This window comes from Pocillopora verrucosa, chromosome 11, assembly GCF_036669915.1.
Source record: "Pocillopora verrucosa isolate sample1 chromosome 11, ASM3666991v2, whole genome shotgun sequence".
NCBI classification, from domain to species: Eukaryota; Metazoa; Cnidaria; class Anthozoa; order Scleractinia; family Pocilloporidae; genus Pocillopora; species Pocillopora verrucosa.
This window is the reverse complement of record NC_089322.1, coordinates 10,337,795-10,358,177: the sequence shown is the minus strand read 5'-3', so window position 1 is coordinate 10,358,177 and position 20,383 is coordinate 10,337,795. Positions and strand designations below refer to the sequence as shown.

General features: G+C 39.9%; 1 protein-coding gene and 2 pseudogenes across 1 annotated transcript; 1 reads left to right on the top strand and 2 right to left on the bottom strand.

Annotated features, from left to right (window-relative positions):
- The first annotated feature begins 2,446 nt into the window (after window positions 1–2,446).
- On the top strand, window positions 2,447–9,638 carry LOC131768672 (uncharacterized). The gene is made up of 7 exons (XM_066173976.1): window positions 2,447–2,494; window positions 2,595–2,649; window positions 7,912–8,056; window positions 8,319–8,378; window positions 8,745–9,128; window positions 9,210–9,359; window positions 9,536–9,638. Exons 1-6 carry the CDS (start codon window positions 2,447–2,449, stop codon window positions 9,253–9,255), a joined length of 738 nt encoding a protein of 245 aa, XP_066030073.1. The 3' UTR covers window positions 9,256–9,359; window positions 9,536–9,638.
- On the bottom strand, window positions 3,182–6,720 carry LOC131793546 (uncharacterized; annotated as a pseudogene).
- A 4,779-nt stretch (window positions 9,639–14,417) lies between the features above and the next one.
- LOC136284149 (uncharacterized) lies at window positions 14,418–17,120 on the bottom strand (annotated as a pseudogene).
- Window positions 17,121–20,383: the final 3,263 nt, after the last annotated feature.

The window sequence follows — 20,383 nt, the reverse complement described above, 5'->3', positions numbered from 1 at the left end:
CTTGAACAGGATCTGAACTTGTCCGGGTATGAATAGGTCAGGGTTTGAAACTCTTCGTTGCACCCCTATACCCCTCCCCCTGGACACTTGCCTACATGGCTGTGTCCGACACCGCTGCATCAATAGGCTCTCGGCCAAGACTCCTAAAAATTGTGTTCATTTCAGCCCTTCCCTTAATGGAACGTAAAAATGTCTCTGCACGGATGAGATCTCTGGGGTTGAGTTGTTATGCTTTTTAGACCGTAGACCTTATTTACATTATTTTAAACAAAAATGAAAACTTGTACCATACTGGTAACTCTGTTTGGCGTGCATGAACATTAAATCAATCTTAAAGGCTTTCGAGTTTTCTCGTTCTCAGAGGAACCGTCCTGTCTGGCTTATCAATCAATTTTCCTACGCTATTGCGTGTTTTTCTTTTTCTACACCCGTATGCAAAAGTGTCTTTTGCCCGTTAGCGGAGCAACTTTTCTCTTTCATTTGCGGAAGCTTTACCCACGCCGATGCATTTCATTTTCACTTGATAGTATGTATTCCGTACGATCAACTTCTCATAAAATTCAGAAATGTACTCTGTTTTTTTCGGGTCCTGCAAGGAAGGCATTAACAGAGGCATTTTCTCTAATAATTTTTTGCCACTTTCAGAGGGTCCACCCTTACGCGAGCAGGCGGCAGAACCGCGTAAGCAGTTCCTCCCAGAGAGCACAGAGAGTCCCAGAAAATAGAGGTAACTGATGATTACACATTTTCGTCTACATACGGAGGCCCTTTTGCAAGACCTGGATAGTTTGCAATTGACCCAATACCGAAAGAGATGTGTTGGCCATGGTTTGGAAAGATAAATTGAATCTCTCGTAAATTTCCATTAACGAGGCCAAGAAACTAAAAGTCTTGCGATTTATCACTTAGCTCTCTCAAAATAAGTAGTAGGCACGGATGCGTTTCTCAAAACCCGGAAGACATGTCGGTTCCGAGAGCGATTATTTTAATCCATTTTCTTTCAAGTGGCGCAGTAGATTTTAGTCCCGTGTAAACAAGCCCATCTTCTCAATCAAGTAAGTATGGTACTTTTAAGTTTTCACCAACACCAAAAATTGACTACATGAGAAAAGAAATAGCTTTACGTAACTAGTAAGTTATCAGGACTTCTGGAACACTGGTCCCAGGGCCTACAAGCCAGGTATTCTGAGCTTGTTAACTTGAACTTTCCTTTCAGCCGGAAAAAGAACAAAGCAACAGCATCCTATGTTTAACATTTTGAGGAGGTTTTAAAAAGTCTTGAAGCAGTATTGATAAATGTTCCTCATCCCTTTTTGTCATTTAGTGGGACTGACTTTGTGCATTCGATTGTTCACAGTATTTGTTGTCATCTCCAAGTTATCGGAATATCAACTTCCTCACGAGCTAATTCACGTAAACATTCACATCTTTCCACGGCGGCTGTAGTTTCATAGGTTAATTGGAGTACTGTCGAGAGGAAATAATGCATTTTTAATTCAGTGCACTACTGTCACTAGTCCTTCCACTAAGTGTAACCACAAACATTACAAATATCTTTAAAATCATACCTAAGTTCATTTGCATGCAGTATTGACCTTCTTTCTGTAGGAAAAATGACTGCTCAACTCCATTAGGATGACTTTTTTGATCTGTTAGAGGATGAAAACAGGACATTAATTAAAAGCAATGTTTACAACTTAATGCAATTACAACTTATTAAAACAACACTACAATTTTTAACAGAAAAAACCATTACCAGAACTTTTTTTTGCCTCGCTGGACGTGACAAGCTCACCCATCGCCAGAAATCAAGGACATTTCGAGCCCGCAATTATCAGCGGTATATCGTGTTACACTCCGGAACAATAGAATATCAAGAGAATTCAATATGGCGGCGATCACGGCTCGATCTGCAAAGAAGCGTGTTTTGTACCATGACTTATACAATTTGAGCACCGCAGATCTTCTATTTGATGAAAAGAAAAGAAAAGAAGACCTGCAAATAAATCTTTGGGATTTTTCGAGGCAGAGCGATGACATGAATAGCAGAATATAAACAATTATGGCCGACGATTCGAAGATCAGCGTTGCTTGTGTTTAACTATTTCAGTCATAGTTTTCAACGTGGCTTCTCGTCACTTATTCAACATGGAAAATATGGGATATTTAGCGCGCTGGGAAGTTTATTGATGGGAGGAAATGGCAATTTTACAGGATATTTGGACGCTTCGAACTCTGTAGCAGTCAATTCGATCGAGAGCAGTTGACTTTATTGATGCACTTTCCTGTAATAGGTGAGTGTTTGGGATGGAGAACGACGGATTTTGAAGAACTGTATGGCGACCTAGGTCAATGAACAATGACAAAATAACTGGCACGGGAAGTAAGTGGTTTTTATTCATCGAGTCCCTGTGAGGTTTGATGAATAGCAGAATCAGTACTGAATATGTCTATCCCACTGCGCGGGATGCGAGCCCATATGGAAACGTGTCGGGTTTGTGTTTTGCTGGTGACGTTTTTGCGACTATTTCTGGGTAAAATATCGAGCCTTCTGCGCATACTTAATTTTTTCCTTTGGAATAATTTGTTTGTAGGGTGAAACAAGGCCTGCAGAAACATCCGACGATGATCTGCCGCTAGCATTTCACGGTGGTTCGTTGCTAGGTTTTTTCCTCCCGGAAGCGCGGGCGCGTGAATGTCTGCGGTAATTGCCATTAGTATTCCAACGTAAAGCAACATGGCGGCGAATTTAAGTGAAGTCGTGTTCGATTTAAGAGGCCAAACAGATTTTTCAGAGAGGGGAAAAACATTTTGGAACGCAAGTGAACTGGAGCTGAAGTTTTCTTTTGAGCGGGAGTGGCTGAAGGCGGTCAGGCAAGCAAAAAGACGACCAAACTATGGTATGGGGAAGATGAATAGCGGACTGGAAGAGGTTTGCGGCAACAAACTTGAGCTTTGTGGTCCACTGGTGGATGGCTACCTTTTAGAAATTGGAGAGCAGATTGCTTCGAAACTAAGTCGCTCAAAAGCAACATCATTGGTAGGCCCAGTTGTCATCTTCATTCCGTGGCAGATATTTCGTCACATAACAGTTTTGTTCAGGGGCTATAGTGGAGAAGTGAAATTTAATGAAAGAAAATCAAAAATTACTTCGACACTATCTTGTATACAAGCAGTAGAGAAAGTGTTTTCGCCGGCGAGATTCGAAGGCCAGGATGTTCTTAGAAAAAGACATTTCAGTCAACAACCGAAATCAAAGGGAAAGCTGTCGTCTGTTTACAAAGGCAGGTCAGCCGTTGTTGTATCTAAAAACATTCCTTTTGTTGTTGAATACAACCTCAAAAGTCAGAAGGCTATGGTGACATTTTATATTCAACGGTACACGGCAGAGGATTTTGTTTTCGACAAAAGCTTACAAAGTCTCATGAATAAACAAGGTAATATTAATTAATATTGTGAGGTTAGTGTTGATCAAAGAAACACGAGTTTGTAGCTTTTTTTTCAAACATACATTAGTTACACGTCTGTGTCAACATGGTCTCATGTTGAAATTTTCTAGACACTGTATTTCCTGTAAATATATTTAGCTTTCCATCTGGTGTGTAAAATATATTATTTTAAATTTTATTACAACTTCAACGATAAATAATCTTAGGTGACATTGCAGTTAAAATTTACCTGGTTAAAAAATAAACTTATGTAAACTTTATAAATGGTAATAAAATATGATTATGGAGCTTTCTGGTGATACATTGACAGTGAAAAGTCTTATTCTATATAGTCTCACTTGCTAATGTACCCTCAAGGCGTCTAATAAGAACATCTTTGTTTCCACTAGTGCTTAATTGCCTACTTTGCAACTCCATTTTTAGGTCACTTACTTTCATATTTCTAGGGTTTAGATTACGGCTATTTGTAGCTGGACCAACAGGCTGTTTGCTGCATAAGTGAACACTTTTATGAGCCTCGTATGTTACAGTATCAGGAAATCTCTCATTACATACAGAGCATAGGACTGGTTTTAATGATGAAAGTACTTCAGGTATTAGTTGCTGTCCCTCTGCACACTGGACAGTCACCCTGGCATCTACACATACCTCACATATATAATCATTAATTTCCTTTTCTCTTCCACAATTGCAAAAGTTGCTTGAATTAAGCTGAGAAGGAAGCCGAGACTTAAAATGAGAAGTATAAGAACTTGGCATTGGTTGATGTTCTGGCAAATAAAATGCTCTTACATAATTAGCTCTCATGACTTGCCACCATTTCCCTTTTTCAGTTGTTTTATTGGATCTGTTTGTCAAATCCAAGTCATTTTTAACCCCTGAATGTTTAGCCTCTTTTGCCTGTAATGATATTATACCATAACCCACTTTGTAACTTTCATACAGTTTAGTTGCATGATATGGTATGGCATACCCTACTGTCCACACAATTACATTAACATCTGATGAAAAAAATAATGCTTATAAATTAAAATAGAGTGTACAAAATTCTGTGAGCTCACCAAGGTAGGAAGGGCTAACTTCAATTTTGTTAAAAAGAGCCCCAGCATTCCTAAGGAATTGTGCAATTTTTCCTAATGCTAATCTTTCTAGTTTCTGGGCTGGGGATTCATCTAAGACTTTAAGAGCATCAATGAGCCTAAAAGAAAAGTTTGCCAAAGCAATGGCCTGGTCTCCTATCAACCGTACTGGAAGCTTCTTGTGCCTCTGAGCCTCATCATTATAGTGATCCTTAATCACAGAAGCTAAATACCCCAACCCACAACCAAGTTCACCAAAATCTTCCTTATGGTTACTTGACAGTGCATTGCCCAGGTCACATACAAACTTTTGGTTAGAGGCATTAACAAAATCAACCCTAGTAGATCGTTCTCCAGCACCATCATTATGTGGAACATAAACTTGTGATTTTCTATTCCCATTACCATTTCCTTGATCAGCTCTCCTTTCTACAGCCGAGGCACTTAATATATTAATAAATTTGGTAAAAACACCTCTTTGTGCTGCTACCCTGTATATGATATTTAAAACATGCTGCCATGCATTAATTGCACAGTGGATAGGCTCTGGGCGCTGCCGCTCTGCAAAAATTCCAGTTCGGGGGGTGCCTAACTGGCGAATCCCAATCTCTGCCATGAACTGTAGTTTTCTAGAGTGGCGATTTTTTTCACTCAGGGAAGATGGCAGGGAAATCATAAACTCATTTACCCTCTTAACATGGGAATTTCTGACCTCCAGAATATAAGGTTTGAATAAATCTTCCTCCCCCATCCCAATAGTGGCACCCATAGTACACATATTTCCTTTGCTTACGTTAGCATAAGGAGATGGGTAAGTGGCAGCTTGATTTAACTCATTGTTAGCCCAGCTTTGCCAGCTCATATCAGCACTGGGCTGAAACTCTACAGTACACTGCTTGTTAGAAACAACAAATACATTACCCTCTAACATTTCCATTTCATCAGTGTGTTGCTTCCAGATACTTTGTAACACCTCATCTTTCTCCCCCCGACTGACACAATGTAAAATGTACTGGAAATCCCTGCTTCTCACCCTGTCCCCAAAATTCCATGATGTTAGGCTGCCAATTGACATGGCTAGCTGACTTGACTCAGGGGCCCCATCATCAGAAAATTGCATGATGAAATGATTTATGTTGTCATTAAACCAAACTAGCTTACGGAATAAATAGGGAAGTCTAAGGTGCAGATCAATTATCATAAAAACCAACCCAGTTATTGTTCTGGAAACACCCGGTGCATTGGGAATTTGATTAACATGACCAATGTCAAGACTTCTCACAAAATTCTCCACCCGTTTGTCAGAAATAGCTATATTTGGCACCCTTAAGTCCAAACCTAAACATTTTATGTTACGGGGTACCCATAGATCAGAGTTTGATCAAAAACTGAAGACTGAGTTTTGCATACAAGGGCATACTTTCTGCGAGACAGAAAGTTCTGGTACTTCATAAAAACAGCTTGTTTCAAAGCCTCATCGGAATTTTGATACCCTTTCATTGTCTTGTCAAACAGACCCTGGAGATATTTCCCTCGTTTAAGTCCAGAAATCAGTGTGTCCATGGTTTGATTGTCAGCAGTAGATGAAATATAATCCCAAGCCCCATATATTGACCCTTCCTTTCCCCCATGAATAAATTCTAATACATTTTTTGTCTCCTGTCTTCGTCTGTACTTAGTGCTGGAATTGACATTTGTAATCATATCATAAGTTGTACTGGCATTTTTTCTCCTAGCTACTGAAAAGCCTTTTTGTTCAAGCAGAGATTTAAATTTGTGATATTGCTCATTTAATTGTGTTACTTTTTCCTCTTGTTGCTTTACTTGATCTTCCTTTTCTTCCACACTCTTTTGAAGGCTTTGTAGCTCTTCTTCTACTGCATCTTTCTGAGCAACAGAAGTTTGTATTTGTCCCTCTTAAAAAAAACCAAAAAAAACAAACAGAGAAATTAGATCTCAACATTTTTTGCAATCACATGTAAATAAAATACTAAAGGAACAGAATGTTGTACATACATAACTTAATTTTCCGTTCGAACTTCAGAGTAGCATGGTGGTAAAAATGAAATCTTTTGCACGTTTCGAAAACACTCAAAGTTATAGTATTACCATATTCATCCAGCCGAGCCTTTTTCGCTTCAATGTCCTGTGATAACCTTTTGTTTTGTTCTTGCAACTCTCCTTTTCTTTTCAAAGCTACATGTGAAGATGAACTCTTCCAGAATGCGTGAAAAGTTCTACTAGAATCACAGCGTCCTTGGTGAGAATTAGGCTTACTGCATTTTCTGCTTTTTCCGCACAGAGGTTTTCCACTGCAAAGTGAGAAAGAAATTTAAGTTATTTAACATAACCACACAAACGCGAATTCGACGTTCAGAATTGCTTTGCTTACCTATCGTCCCGTTTATCCCCTGAAAAATTGCTGGCCATACGAAGATTCTTCCTCGAATGGTCTTTTCACTGCCGTAATTACACACAATGATTGGCGATCTGTAGAGAATCCAATATGGCTGCCAGCAAGAAGCATCGAGCACTCGATAAAATCGGGGTTTAAAATGTACAAATTTACGGTTTACACGATTGAAAATACAAACAAACGGAGTCTACATATAACGATAAAGCTTTTTTATTTGTGATAGGTAGGATACAACGAGAATAGAAAATTACCCAGGATGGATTTCCCCCTCACAACGCACCAAATTCACATTCTTAAACGATTTCACCTCGAAAACACAATCCTAAGGGGGGGTCCCGAAATCAAAAAGATACTTTAGTATGAGAAGAATATACCTACCCCTGAAAGTAACGATTTTGACCTTTTTAGCTAGCGTTTAAACCAGGAATTTGTCTCAGAAGGGGACTGAGTAAAACTCGCTTTTCGTTACCAAACGGAAGCGTATGCAAGCTTTACTATTAGAAAGCCATAACTGGAATGTTGGGCAACTGTGTAAGATGCAAATGTATTCATATTGTTTATTGTATTGCCGAGAAGCGAATTTCAATATCTCCACCGCTACTGAGCCATCGAACGCGAAAACAACAAAGGCCTGTTGGATCACGTGACGAGAGGGACGCTATGGGAGGAAATCGCATAGCAACGAACCACCGTGATTTGGAGAGAGGAGGTAAGTAGAAGTGGTCACCCCACTCGCATGGTGATTATCGTCTCCACGCTTTTAGAAAGTACTAAAAGTTGTTTTCGGTATTTCACGTAGTTAGAAATTCCTTTTGTACGCACTGTTAGCTTTAATTACTTTTAAGATATCAGTGACTTTATACTTTATATTAATATCATATATGGGGCATTAACATGGGGCATTAACATGGGGCATTGTGCTAAGGCTGAAGGTGGTCTTTTTACACCAGTATAATCAATATTTCAGAGAGGAAGAACGAGTTAACCCCAGCAGAACTGCCAGATCAGCCTCCTGGTGGCACTGAGCAGAATTCACTGGAACTGCCAGAACAGCCTCCTCTTGGTACTGAACAGGCTTCAATAAGTCTTGGCGAAGCAGCTGCCAATAAAGAGTGAGTTTCTTAGCCATGTTAAAATTACCCGTGGAGGTTGATTATTTAGGAGGCGCTGAAGAGTTTCTCAAGTGCGTCTAAGGGAAAGAAACGCCAATCCTGTATCGTTTTCTATGGACTAACCGTGTGTACACCCATTATACGCTGCTGCTGCCGTCATACACTAATTTACAGTTGATTGTAACATCATGAAAATTGCATGAAAACTTCTCCCATCCCGCTAAAAGCCCCCTCAAATAGTTGTTCCTTGCTATCTGCCTAGGGAACCTGTCCCGCACGAGGAGCATATGAGAAATGCATCAGAGGAAACATTAAAAGCTATGTAAGTACTAATTGATAGAGTTATGCTTGGTACATTCTGCTTGATTGTCTTTTCCGTAACCTACAGTGTAGTTGGTGTTAGTGTGTATGAACGTTTGCTGTGATATCGTTTTAAGGGAAGGAACGTGGAAATTAGGCGTCCGTCCAATGATAAAATGTGCTAAGCACAACCTTTTATGTGCAGAGATCCGTTAGTTGATTTTACTACTTTGACTTTGGCTCTCAACTATTCGTGTAAGAAGCTAAATACAATCGGGCCGACTGCTCGTTAGTTGACCGGTTTAACGCATGTGTCACCGCATACTTTTGGGAATTATTTAAATTTCACGGGCGTTACGCCTCTTTGATCATTTCAAATTTATTTCAGGGCTACTTGTAACGAGCCTGTTACAGTCGTAGGGGAGTTCAGGCGAAGGTTACAGCGAGGGCGAATGCTTGACCTTCAAAACGACTCTGAACTGTGTGAGGGAAAGACCACGGAGATATTTGTCTCTCGTTACCGCCTCTTCGATGATGCAATGGAAAAGATATTGAGGGATGATCCGCCAGCGATTGATTTCAGTGTACCTTTAGAGGTGATCTTCACCGGCGAGGGCTCTCAAGATTATGGTGGTCCAAGGGAATTTTTGGGCATGGTGATGCGCGAAATACGTGACAAGCTCTTCAAGGAAGAAGGAGAAGGCTACGTTTTTTTTTTAGAAAAAAGAAGCATTAGACAGGAAACAGTATTATGGAGCTGGCCTCTTTTTTGGTAAATATGCAAAGCCTATTTAGACACCTACGTAATTTTCACTTGAGCACACAAGAATTTAAATTTACCTTTTTATTGCAGGTTTCAGTTTGTTGCAAGGTGGTCCTTTGCTTACTTTCCTTGCTGAAGACCAGCTTGAGCGCCGGAATCTTCACAAAAGATGATTTGACTAATCTGGGGGAAGCGGAAACCCAATTTCGGGTAGGACTCGAGAGATTCAGACTCGTTTAGGTAAGCTTTCACGGTGACCGGTTGTAACTGACGGTCTTCACTCTTTACTTAGGCAAGAAAACCAAATTCAATTATGACTACAGTCTCTAACAATTTTACATAGATTCCATGAATCTTTCTTTTCTATTAATCTGTTAGCTCCTTCATGGGAAACCGAGCCTTTCATTCCTCTTCAGAAAGACAGCAGTGCTGCCTATGACATACCCCAAACTGGTGAAACTGCTGGACCCTATTTTTTCCGACGAAGCGACTAATCGAAGACAGCGGGAAGAAAAAACATACAGACTCTTCCTGAATTACTTGAAAGAGGTGTAAGGTAACTGTCATTTCTTTTGTCTGGTCTAAGAAACATCATCGCTGGCTAGACAAATGTAACTTTGCTTTATGCCAATCGAAATTTCCACAGAGCGCGTAAAAAAGAATTGGGATTTAGAGCTTTATGAGTGCACTGCTAATTTTTGTGTTTTTCTCTTTTTAGCTGGAAGAAGGTTAGATGGCAATATATCTCTCCATAGTATTTTAAAGTTCGTCACTGGATGCGAGAACGAGCCTGTTCTGGGTTTCCAAACGAAGCCCACTATTTGTTTTGATACGAACATGCCATCTTGCCTTCCTATGGGCAACACTTGTATTAGCAGGCTGACTTTTCCGATAGGTGAGAATGTATCAATGACCAAGAAAGAAGTGTTCTCTTTCTTTGACTACGCTTTCGCAAATGATTACTTTGGCCGTCTCCAATTGAAACTACTGATTTCTGATTGACTCTCTTTGACAAGGTGTTTTTTTATTTATAAGTTGAATTTAGTTTACAGTAGCACTGTAGAGGCGAAAATTCTGAAATGGGCCTGAGATGAACGAAATGAAAATACATTGAAAAGAGCAAAGTTTATGTGTTAATGATGCCAAATACTCATCCAACTCGATACAAAAGAAAAGCGAGGGACGTTTATTGCGCAATTTTTAAAGCCGTTACGTTTTAACCTATTATACTGTTTAAAAGTCCCAATTGATACATTTCCCATGGATCTTCGCCTTGGACTTCTGACATGCTTGCCTCAAAAATCGTAAACGAATCAGCATCTAACGGACACCGTGTTAGGGGGACAACAACCTCATTCTGTAGTGCATCATCTGTGCTGTCATGAAAGTAAGCCGTAGGATCCACACTGTATCCCTCCAAGTCCTTCTGAAATATAGTTGAAAGGAGATTTAAATACCGCAAAACACTGGTCATGACTGCCTTAAATTAACTTTGCAAGCAATCTTGGCATCGTTTCGATCATCATCTTTATTTAAATTGAAGGGGTGGTTAATTAAAACTCAATATTTAGTGCAGGCCACTTGAGATTGTTCACCTGTGTGGCTTTAATGCCTGGGGAACTGTGTCTGTCATATGCATTATTGCGTTTACCTGAATAAGGCTTTGAAAGTATTCTGATGCCACAATACCACTTTCTTCCGCAATTTCTTGCATCCCTAGTATGAACAGTAGTAAAGGACTTTTGTTTCCTGCAGTACGTATTTTGCGATTATTCCAGGATAGCACAAATTTTGAAAGGACCTCGTTGATTATTGAGAGATAACTGAAGTGAAGGCAAAATAGATGCCCTTCGTTGTCAAGATCGAGCTGACCGCATGCTTCGAGAGAAAGGAAAAGGTCGTAAAATGAGGACAGGACTAACTTGTACACATCACGCCAGAGTCTTTCTATACGCGAGTTGTGCTCACTTCGTCCGGTGATGTAACTCCCTCTTCTGGGCCCTCTCGCTATATGGCTCAACATGTAGTGTGCCACGTCTCTGTTTTCAACTCCCATGTCACCCCTGACTCGTGATGGCAATCCCCGTTCAGGACACCGCACCCTCAAAGAGACGCAAGACTGTGTCAGACGTGTCATTCGTATCGCACCTAAGGTAAACGACGGAGCGACTGTAACCGTCAATACAGTCGTGAACCACGAATCGCCATCTACGAAGAGAAGGAATAGAGTGGCAAACCGAAAGTATATGTTGATAACTTGTGAAGGGGAGAGGGGGGGGGGGGGAAGTTGCTCCTAAAACAAATGGTGCAAAGTTATTGACACCTGAATTATAACAACAAATATGTCATCAAAATAGTGAGATAGGTGACAGCTACCGTATCAGTTTGTGATTCCCGTCCATATGCCAGAGGGCCAGTGGGGAAAGTACGTTATACACGTGTCTACGGATGGCATTCATAGACCTTAGCCTCCTACCAATGTGATCGACTCTCTTTATGGCACTCCTTAGTCTCCACCTCTGCACACGTGCACCTTGGGAAACAAGGTAACCCTCGATTGTTTGCAACCTGTCAACAAAAATAAGAGTTTTAATTTCAAGCACCCTGTGACACAGTAGTGAAGCCAATGCCACTTGTCGGTGCTTTCTTGAATTCTCTGTTTAAAGGATACAAAGTGTGTTTCTGATATGCAAACGTTTGTGTTAACACTGCGGCGGGGCTTAAAAGCTCTTGCCTGTAAGTTGATTACGTTTTTAATGGAAGTTTTCTTTGCTTAGCCCTAAAGGCAAGAAGAGAAACGTCACAAGTCACGCAACTCTAGTCAATGTATCTAGTTTGTACCGAACTCAGTCTGTAGCAATAATAATAATAATAATAATAATAATGATAATCGCAAAAATTAATAGTTGAGGTAAAGAATGTAAAAATAAATAAAAATATAAATAAATACGTCTACTGAAACAAACGACGAAACAGCCAGGTGTCCTGTCAATTGTCTGAATTATGCAATAGTTTTTATACAGCAAGTTGCGACCGTAACAGATCGAACAGTAAAACTCGACCTAGATTTGGACAATTACGTACAACTACGCGCATTACGGTGTCCGCATTAGCCTTCCTTAATACGTGATGACTACGGAATGGGAAAGAGCGCAGGGAAGATAGGTATGTATGCGCGCTAAACCAACTCAGTAAAAAATGTTACTCTGGAAAACACTATTTTTAGAACGCGAAAAAAAACCTTTAACTGATTCCGATCCAGACATGTAATTTACCTTTGATCGACAAAATAAAAATAGATCTTACTTTTACTATCACTGCACTCAGGAAAAATTACTAAACAAAGCAATATAATGTACACTTCTTTAAAATAATAAATATAAACAGTCTTCTCTCAGCTTACTCTTATCGTCCGGCACACCAATTAAAGCATTCCGATATCACTTTGATTGAAAAATGTCAAAACAGATCAAGGATATCAGTTTTCGTACCTTGGCGTCCAGGGCACACACAAAATTCAACTTCTCATGTACTCCTCCAGTGTTCAAAGAGCCGTTGAAGTTGAACCCTCGTTGAAAAGTAAGCGTGAGTCAGAGAAAGAAAAGAGAGCTCGACAGTCGACATTTAATGCACGTCATAACACTACTTAATGCTATACACATATTCAGGCCCACCAACACGTGCAAACTGTGGTAAACCGGGAGGCCGGCAAACCGTGGTGGAATTCAGTCTTGTTGCTATTTCAATTGACGCTTTCATGAACGACAACGAATAAATACAATATCGGCGGGGAAAAAAGAGGAGAGACTTACCGAATTGGCTCTGCTTTACGGCAAAGCTAAGTGAAGACTATTCAATACAGCGACTACGCCATGTGATGGTTTCGCGGCAGTCTTCACATTCGATGACGTCATGCCCCCAGCAGATCGCTGTTCCGGTTTCTGTTTTTGGTGGTTTCGGCGAGATAGCCTTGGCGGCCGTCACCACCAAAAATACAAGGATGTCATATAGATCAGCAATTCAAAGATGGTTTAAGGATCAGCTGCAGGATAGCATAGCTAATAAGGGAATGGCATGGCCTTCACGTCACGCTACAAGCAAGCTCGACGATTCGCCACAACATCGAAAGATTTCAAGTAATACTAAGCAATTTAATGTTCAGATAGAGCGTCTCATGTTCTGCAAAGCTATTCGACCTAACGCTACACTATTTGTGTTTATGCTGTACCATTCTACATTACGCTAAGCCATTTCACGCAACGCTACACCATTTTTGTGTACACTGTACCATGCGACATTACGCTAAGCCACTTGACGCAACGCTACACTGTTTGCATGTACGCTGTACCATTCGACATTACGCTGAGCCAATTTCACGCAGCGCTGCACCACATGTGTGTACGCTGTACCATTCTACATTAAGCTGAGCCATTTCGCGCAACGCTACACCGTTTGTGCGTGCGCTGTGCTACTCGACGTTAATCTGAGCCATTTGACGCAACGCTACACCGTTTGAGTACTGTATTGCACATGAGTGCTAAGCTATTCTTAATTGATTTACTCCATTTCACAATTATATGTTCCAACTCGACATGGGCAACTAGACCGTTTATCATTTGGCTAAATTATCCATTTTTAGGGTGTTCTGTTCCACGAGGGAAAACTAAACCGTCTATAATTTGGCCATGCCATTCCTTTATGAGCTATTCTATCCTGCAGCTGATCCTTACACCGTTTTTGTATTTGCTGATCTATTTGACATCCTTGTATTTTTGGTGGTGACGGCCGCCCATAGTTTTCATTAGTTAGTGGTTGGATGATTTTAAATTTTATGTCAATGTTTGACAATAATATTAACAGAAAAATATTCAGTTTTTTGTTGTGGGCTTTCAACTGAAACAAAGGCATCATTTCACTTTTACGTTTTAGAATGTACTTATGAACTGTGACTGTATCTTGTCAAGGTCACATTTTGTTTCCCTTTGAACTGGAAAGCATACTACTTGTTTATACGGAATCTGCTTGCTCATAAAAGATGGAAGCTGGAACCTTAAGTGGAATCTTTTTAGGAGATCACAGTTAAATCTTATCCAAAAAATATGCTAATTGTATGAAATTATTGGATATTTACTTATTATTTAGCTGAACTTTAGAAATACAGTCGAACATTCTTATTACCACAATTTTCTTTAAAGCAATTAGGAATTTCTCCTGTGGAAAGATACCTACTATTTCTAATACGAAGATCCCTTTACTTTTTGATGTAGGTATCACTGTAAATGCCTGTGTGCGATATTTTTATAAGTACATATTCCTTGTTATTTGTGCAATAGCAATTGTTTGTTGCCCCTCCAGCTCAAGTTTAGTTGTAGCAAACCTGGAAAATACCCTCTGAATTGGCAAAAACGATGCTGTCCCCTCCTGGAAGGAATTTATTTTTGTAGATTTAATTGGGTTTGCAAAATAAGATTCCTTATGGGCTAAAAAACCATCTTAAACAAGCAAAGTAGTGCGTGACATGTTCCTCTCCTAGCTTGAATGAATGTGTAAAATAATAGTGAACGATGCCTGGAGATAAAAAACGCGTCTTGAAGGACTTTTTCATTCTTTGCTGGCCAAAATGCTAGTATCCTCTTGTTTGTATTTTGGACCCATACGTAGGTAACCATATTTTAAACGAGCCAAATTTATATATAGTTTCTGTGAGTTAACTTGCTTCAATTCGCCCCTCAAAGTACAACACTCTGTAGACGGCGGTCAGTAATTTCAAATCAACGGTATCAAAAGAAACAAGCTTGTAACATGGCGAAACATTAATCTCCGATTTATTCAACAAGTTTATTCCACGTAGTGGCACATTTGTTGCAATATAAGAAAATTCATAGATCGTAACCCAGTCGGAAGGTGAAACATCAGGTGAACGAAATTTAAAATCTCCTTTAAACTGGTTTTGTAGTTTCATGTCCTTTGGGAATCTTAGTATGAATTTTCTCATGATTTGGAGTTCGACAGATCTCTTGTTTGTTGTTATACTGCCTAGTATTCCACTAAATCGTTCAAAGCTAAAACACCAAAAGCTAGTAACTGGTCCGTAGTCGAGAATAACCTCTTTCAAATGGTTGTGCATGTGCACATTTGGGGTAATGGCATTTTTTCCATATAGAGTCTCCACTGACTTGCAAAATTGAAGAATCAATCCGTCGACAATATCAAGTTCTGTTTTTGTAGTAGCAGACTTGCAAAAAATATCTACATACAAACACAAATGTCTGCCCGCACCGGAAATGTTCCTCTGGTAGAATACTTTGAAGGCAGAAATTAGAATAAATGAGTGTCCAGTTCTTCCACTGCTCTGCTGTATATGAACCACAATTACTGGTTATCCTCATCGGTAATCGTCCAATGTCACTAGGAACCTCAAATGATTTTATTCTTTCCTCGATTTCGTTCAGTTGGCTGGGCGAAAAAAGTTTTGAGTATGTCCATAGTTTGAACATTCTTTTGACAGTTCCGAGAAAGAGTTTGTGCATAGGATCAACCGTGCAAAATCTAATAACATCAAGGTAATCGAGTCGCAGTAAAATGCTATATTAGGTGATTCCACTTTGTTGCCCCAGCAAATTTCGTCGCGCTTTTGTTTTGCACTGAGTAATGGCTATTCGACGATGTTCTTCATTTGTACGAGGTTTCCATAAGCTTCTTTTGAATTCAGAGTAATCTCTTTTTCCCCAAAACCACCTAAAAACTTCAACGTGCCAAGTTGAGCTGAATGCCCCTTGAATCCACAGATCTTTCTCGTCGTAGGAACGTCAGTATATACACACAAAACGGCATCACGAAACATTAGAGCAAATCTACTAAGGCTAGCTTTGATCTTGACCCCTTTCCACAAGGCTTTCAACTCATCCACAGCTGGCTCAAGAAATTTATTTCAATCTTTGGGTTCTCTGCTCATCAATGAAGGAACAACGCCTACAAAAACGATATTCTCCCATTTGAACCGTTCAGACCTAGGTAGATTTAAAATTGCCAAGTAAAACACTCCGACGGAATAATCCTTACAGTGTTCATCGGCTGGAAAAAGTGAAAGGTCAATATAAACCCACAATTTCGTGGTTTACTCAAGAAAGGGGAATCACTGACGTTCTGGAATTCTTTCCATAGATTTCCATAAAAAAAAAAGCTAAGGTATTTGATCCCACTTTTCGTTTTCTCCACACTTCGCAATTTATGGGAAAGTCTTTTCTCAAGACCAACTTCTCCAGTTCGTCTATGATGCTGTTGCTGCAGTAGTACTTGGTGGGGTAGAAGCAAGTTTTTCCATTATGAAGAGTAACCTTTGTCACGAGTGGCATTACAAGTTAGTTTTCTTCCTCTGGAGTAATGAGTGTCGCCACATTTTTTTGCCACCTGTCGATTGTTTATCATCGAAATTCAGGAGTCGTACTTATACAGTTTTGTACACTTTGGACAAACCACAATCTTATTGAAATCATCTCTATCAACATTTAAGAATTGCCTCAAAAGGTAAAAGGATCCAGAAAGGCTCATCATTAATTTCTCAAAAGCCTCATCGGAAATTTCTAAGCCAAGAACCCCTGGCCACGAGACAAAGAAATTGAGCAACCAAGCGAGACCATTATCGCTCTAGGGCCCATTTGTTCGAAGGCCGACTAGCGCTAACTCAGGAGTAAATTGTAATCCAGGTTTCTTTATTCCTTTGTTCAAAAACCTTTTAGAGACAATTTTCCCTATTCTCGTTAGAACATCCAGTGATTAAATTGCAAGCAAAAAGATTTGAACTGCATTTTCTTTTAAAGCTTTCAGACCTGAAATCAAATTTCAGACTAACTCTGGGTTATCTATAACAACCCAGGCCAGGTGGCAAGTCGCCTACCAGATTAGCAGAAAATAAACGAACCAAAAAATTAATGAATTTTGGCGGCCTTGAGCTTCCGGAAGACAAAAGACAAGACAAGTGTTGACTAATTTGTCATGCATTTCCTATTGACAGTTCAGATTACAATAAGACTATCTTTAGTGTGTCAATTAATGATGTCAAAACAGCGGGACTTATTTAATTCTCACCATAAAGTTAAATTAAATGTATATTATATACCCTAGTCAGGGCCGTAGCCAGACTTCAGAACAAGACGAGGTAAGTTTCGGGCGCCGAAGGCGCGAGTCACTAGGGGGGTCTGGGGTCATGCTCCCCCCAGAAAATTTTGAAACCTAGAGGCTCAGAAATGCTCTTTCAAGCATTTCCCGTGGCATTTTTCTTCAGAAAAATCAATCTTGGAACCAAAATCAAGACGAGGTAATTGTATTGAGTATTATACAGAGTGAATATCTTTCTCATGTAAACTTATATATTCGCTCTGTTGTATATCCTTATCACCCAAACTTCGATATATATTTATTTCATTAAAAGGCTCGCTAATTAGATTAACTTTATGAATACGTAAGCAATTTAAGCAATTTTGTGCTGTCGTGTCCCAGATGCGCAATGTGTATGAAGATTCGACTTGTTTGTCAGTTCTAGGTCTGGGAGAAAGGAAACATATTTTCTTGTCGCTGATTCCAAGAAGTGCACTCTTGAACATCATTACAATGAACTCTACTGTTACAGTGAACTCCTCTGACGGTAAGTCGAATCTCAAATATTTTGCGGAATTTAAAAAGGGCTTTAAAAGAGAGCAGAAAATTATCTAGGTTGTTATGTGAACAGTTTTATTTTTCGTTTTTCAGCTATCGTCTGCTCAGTTTTACTGTTTTTACAAGACTGACATAGCTGCTCTTTCCGTTTAGTTCAACTCTTGTCGTTCAAATCTTGTCTGTCTTTAACGTGTTTGACGAGATTATGAAGCATATTTTTGGCAAAATGAACAATTTATTGTATGGTTTATACTAGAAAGGAGGGGTTCATCGGAGACATTCAAGGGTATGTTATGTCCTAAGGAACACTGTTGGCATGCGGTCACCTGTTACTCCGAGTGTAACTAGTTTGAACCACAACTTGAAAGCTCTTACGGTTTGGGTACGGCAATAGCGCCTCAACTCCAAGGGTCTCGGCAAATCTTTAGGCTGGAACTCACGGCCTTTAATTCCATTTCATTTTACAAGACCTTCGAATGAGGATCAGAGCGTAAATTAAAAATTTCGGGGATATACGGGCTTCTAAAGCGAATTTACAGCATATGAAATGATGAATGATCAACGGGCGCGTTGCGTTGTAGAATCATTGTTTGGCAGTGACAAAATGCCCGGCACGGTCTGAAATAGACTAAAAGAATAAATTTTCACGCAATCTCCGCAGAAGGGTTCTGTCAAAAATTTTTAAGAATATCAAATGTTTGCAAAGGAATGTCAAGCGATTCCAAAAATTTATTTGGTTTTTTTAGTGATCAAATTCTCCGAGGTTGAGCAGACTTTAATATCGCTCGGTTGTCGACAACTTAGAAATTCTACGCTTCTGATCAGACTGCCGGGCACGGTCTCAAATGGACCAAATACCCGGCAGCCAGAAATGCCTCTGAAAGGCGGGTTCTTTCAAACTTCTTGAGAGTATCAGATGTTTGTTAAGAAATGTAAAGCGATTTTTTTTAGTGGATAAATTATCCGAGTTTGTGCATACTACAATATCGCTCGATTGTCGCCACTTTGCAATTCTACGCTTCTGATCAGACGGCCGGGCACGGTCTCAAATGGACTAAATGCCCGGCAGTCAGAAATTTGAATAAAAATGCCACTGAAAGGTTTCTTCAAACCTCTAAAGAGTATCAGATGTTTACCTAGAAATGTCAAGCGATGCTAAAAATTGAGTTGGTTTTTCAGTGATGAACATGTGATAAAACTTAGGAGGTCAGCCTAGTTTCGTAGAATACGTTGTCTTCGTGACAACTGTGGCGTGACAGCAAGGGTCAGTACGTTAGAACACCTTCAGGTTCCGTAAAAACTGGCGGGAAACAGTACAAAAAAACCTCAACTAAACCTATTGATAATACAGTATTCGATGTTTGTTTAGATTTCCCAAGTGATTCTAAAATTATTTAGTGGACAAACTTTTCGAGCTGATCGAACCACAAAATCGCTCGATTTGTCGACTCTTGAAGACTTGCCGGGGGTGTCCTAAAGGATATGGACCCCCCCTCCGCTAGCGGATTTGGACCCCACTCCGCGGATTTGGACCCCCAAACAAAACTGAGTGAAAGCATATATCCTTAACGTGCTTTAACAAATAGAGAAGCCTTGACTGTGCTCTGTTCTGTTGTAAAGCACGCAGGAAGCGGTTAAAGCACGAAAGAAGTGTAGGGAGAAACACTCGACTACGTCTGGTGTTTCTCCCCACTTCTTGAGTGTGGCTCTGCATTGTTTGCAGACCGCCAGGCTCTAGACGTCTTTGTAAATGTTATGGGGTAATTTGGATCCCTCGACAGTTAATAATCGTTAAAATTAGAAAAAAGATTGAGTTCAATGTAATAGTCTCCGCTTTTGGTAACTGGACGCAACAGTCTCCTCTATTGTTATGACGTTTCGTCTGATTCGCATCGGAAGAAGCAAAGATTTATTGTAACAGTCTCAATGGTTCTAATGCAGTAGTTTACTCGCATCGAATTCTTGCGTATACTGTTCGACACGCTATAATGAATGCAGCAGAATTGGAACGAAATGGCTTTTCCTTTTTTACCTGTATTGAGGAATGCTGTGTTGTGATTGAAAAGAACATAGACAGAAAGCCTACAAAAAAAAAAATTAGTTACCAAATATGATAAAAACGATGCTTAAAAAGAGGTCCAAAATCTGCGAAGGGGATCCATATCCGCTTGCGGAGTGGGGAGGGGGGGGTGTCCAAATCCGCGGGGGTCCAAATCCGCTGTGACACCGGGTACGTTCCCAAATGCACTAAATACCCAGAATCGCTTGACATTTCTTAACAAACATCTGATACTCTTTAAAAGTTTGATAGAATCTTTCGATGGAGGTTGCGTGAAAATTTTTGACGGCCGGGCATTTAGTCTATTCGAGACCGTGCCCAGCTGCCGCGCATTTAGTCACAGCGTAATTGTTTTACAGTTGATAACTCTACCAACTCTGTTTTATTTGGTTTGAAAAACCACCGGCAGAAAAAAGCAACTTCACTTCCAAAAATAACAATAGTAGGATTGGCGACTTCGCGAACACGCATTCCGGTAAATGAATCAAAGCTCTGCGTATTCTAGCCTCGATAAAAAAAGTCGACATTCTCAAAGTTTGCAAAGCTTTAC

Bases quoted from the DNA above. Each gene is read 5' to 3' on its own strand.
- LOC131768672 (XM_066173976.1), top strand. From the start codon at position 2,447: ATGTCTATCCCACTGCGCGGGATGCGAGCCCATATGGAAACGTGTCGG. The intron at 2,650-7,911 runs GTGGTTCGTTGC...TCAATATTTCAG, and splicing joins TCTGCCGCTAGCATTTCACG to AGAGGAAGAACGAGTTAACC. The intron at 9,129-9,209 runs GTAAATATGCAA...TTTTTATTGCAG, and splicing joins TGGAGCTGGCCTCTTTTTTG to GTTTCAGTTTGTTGCAAGGT.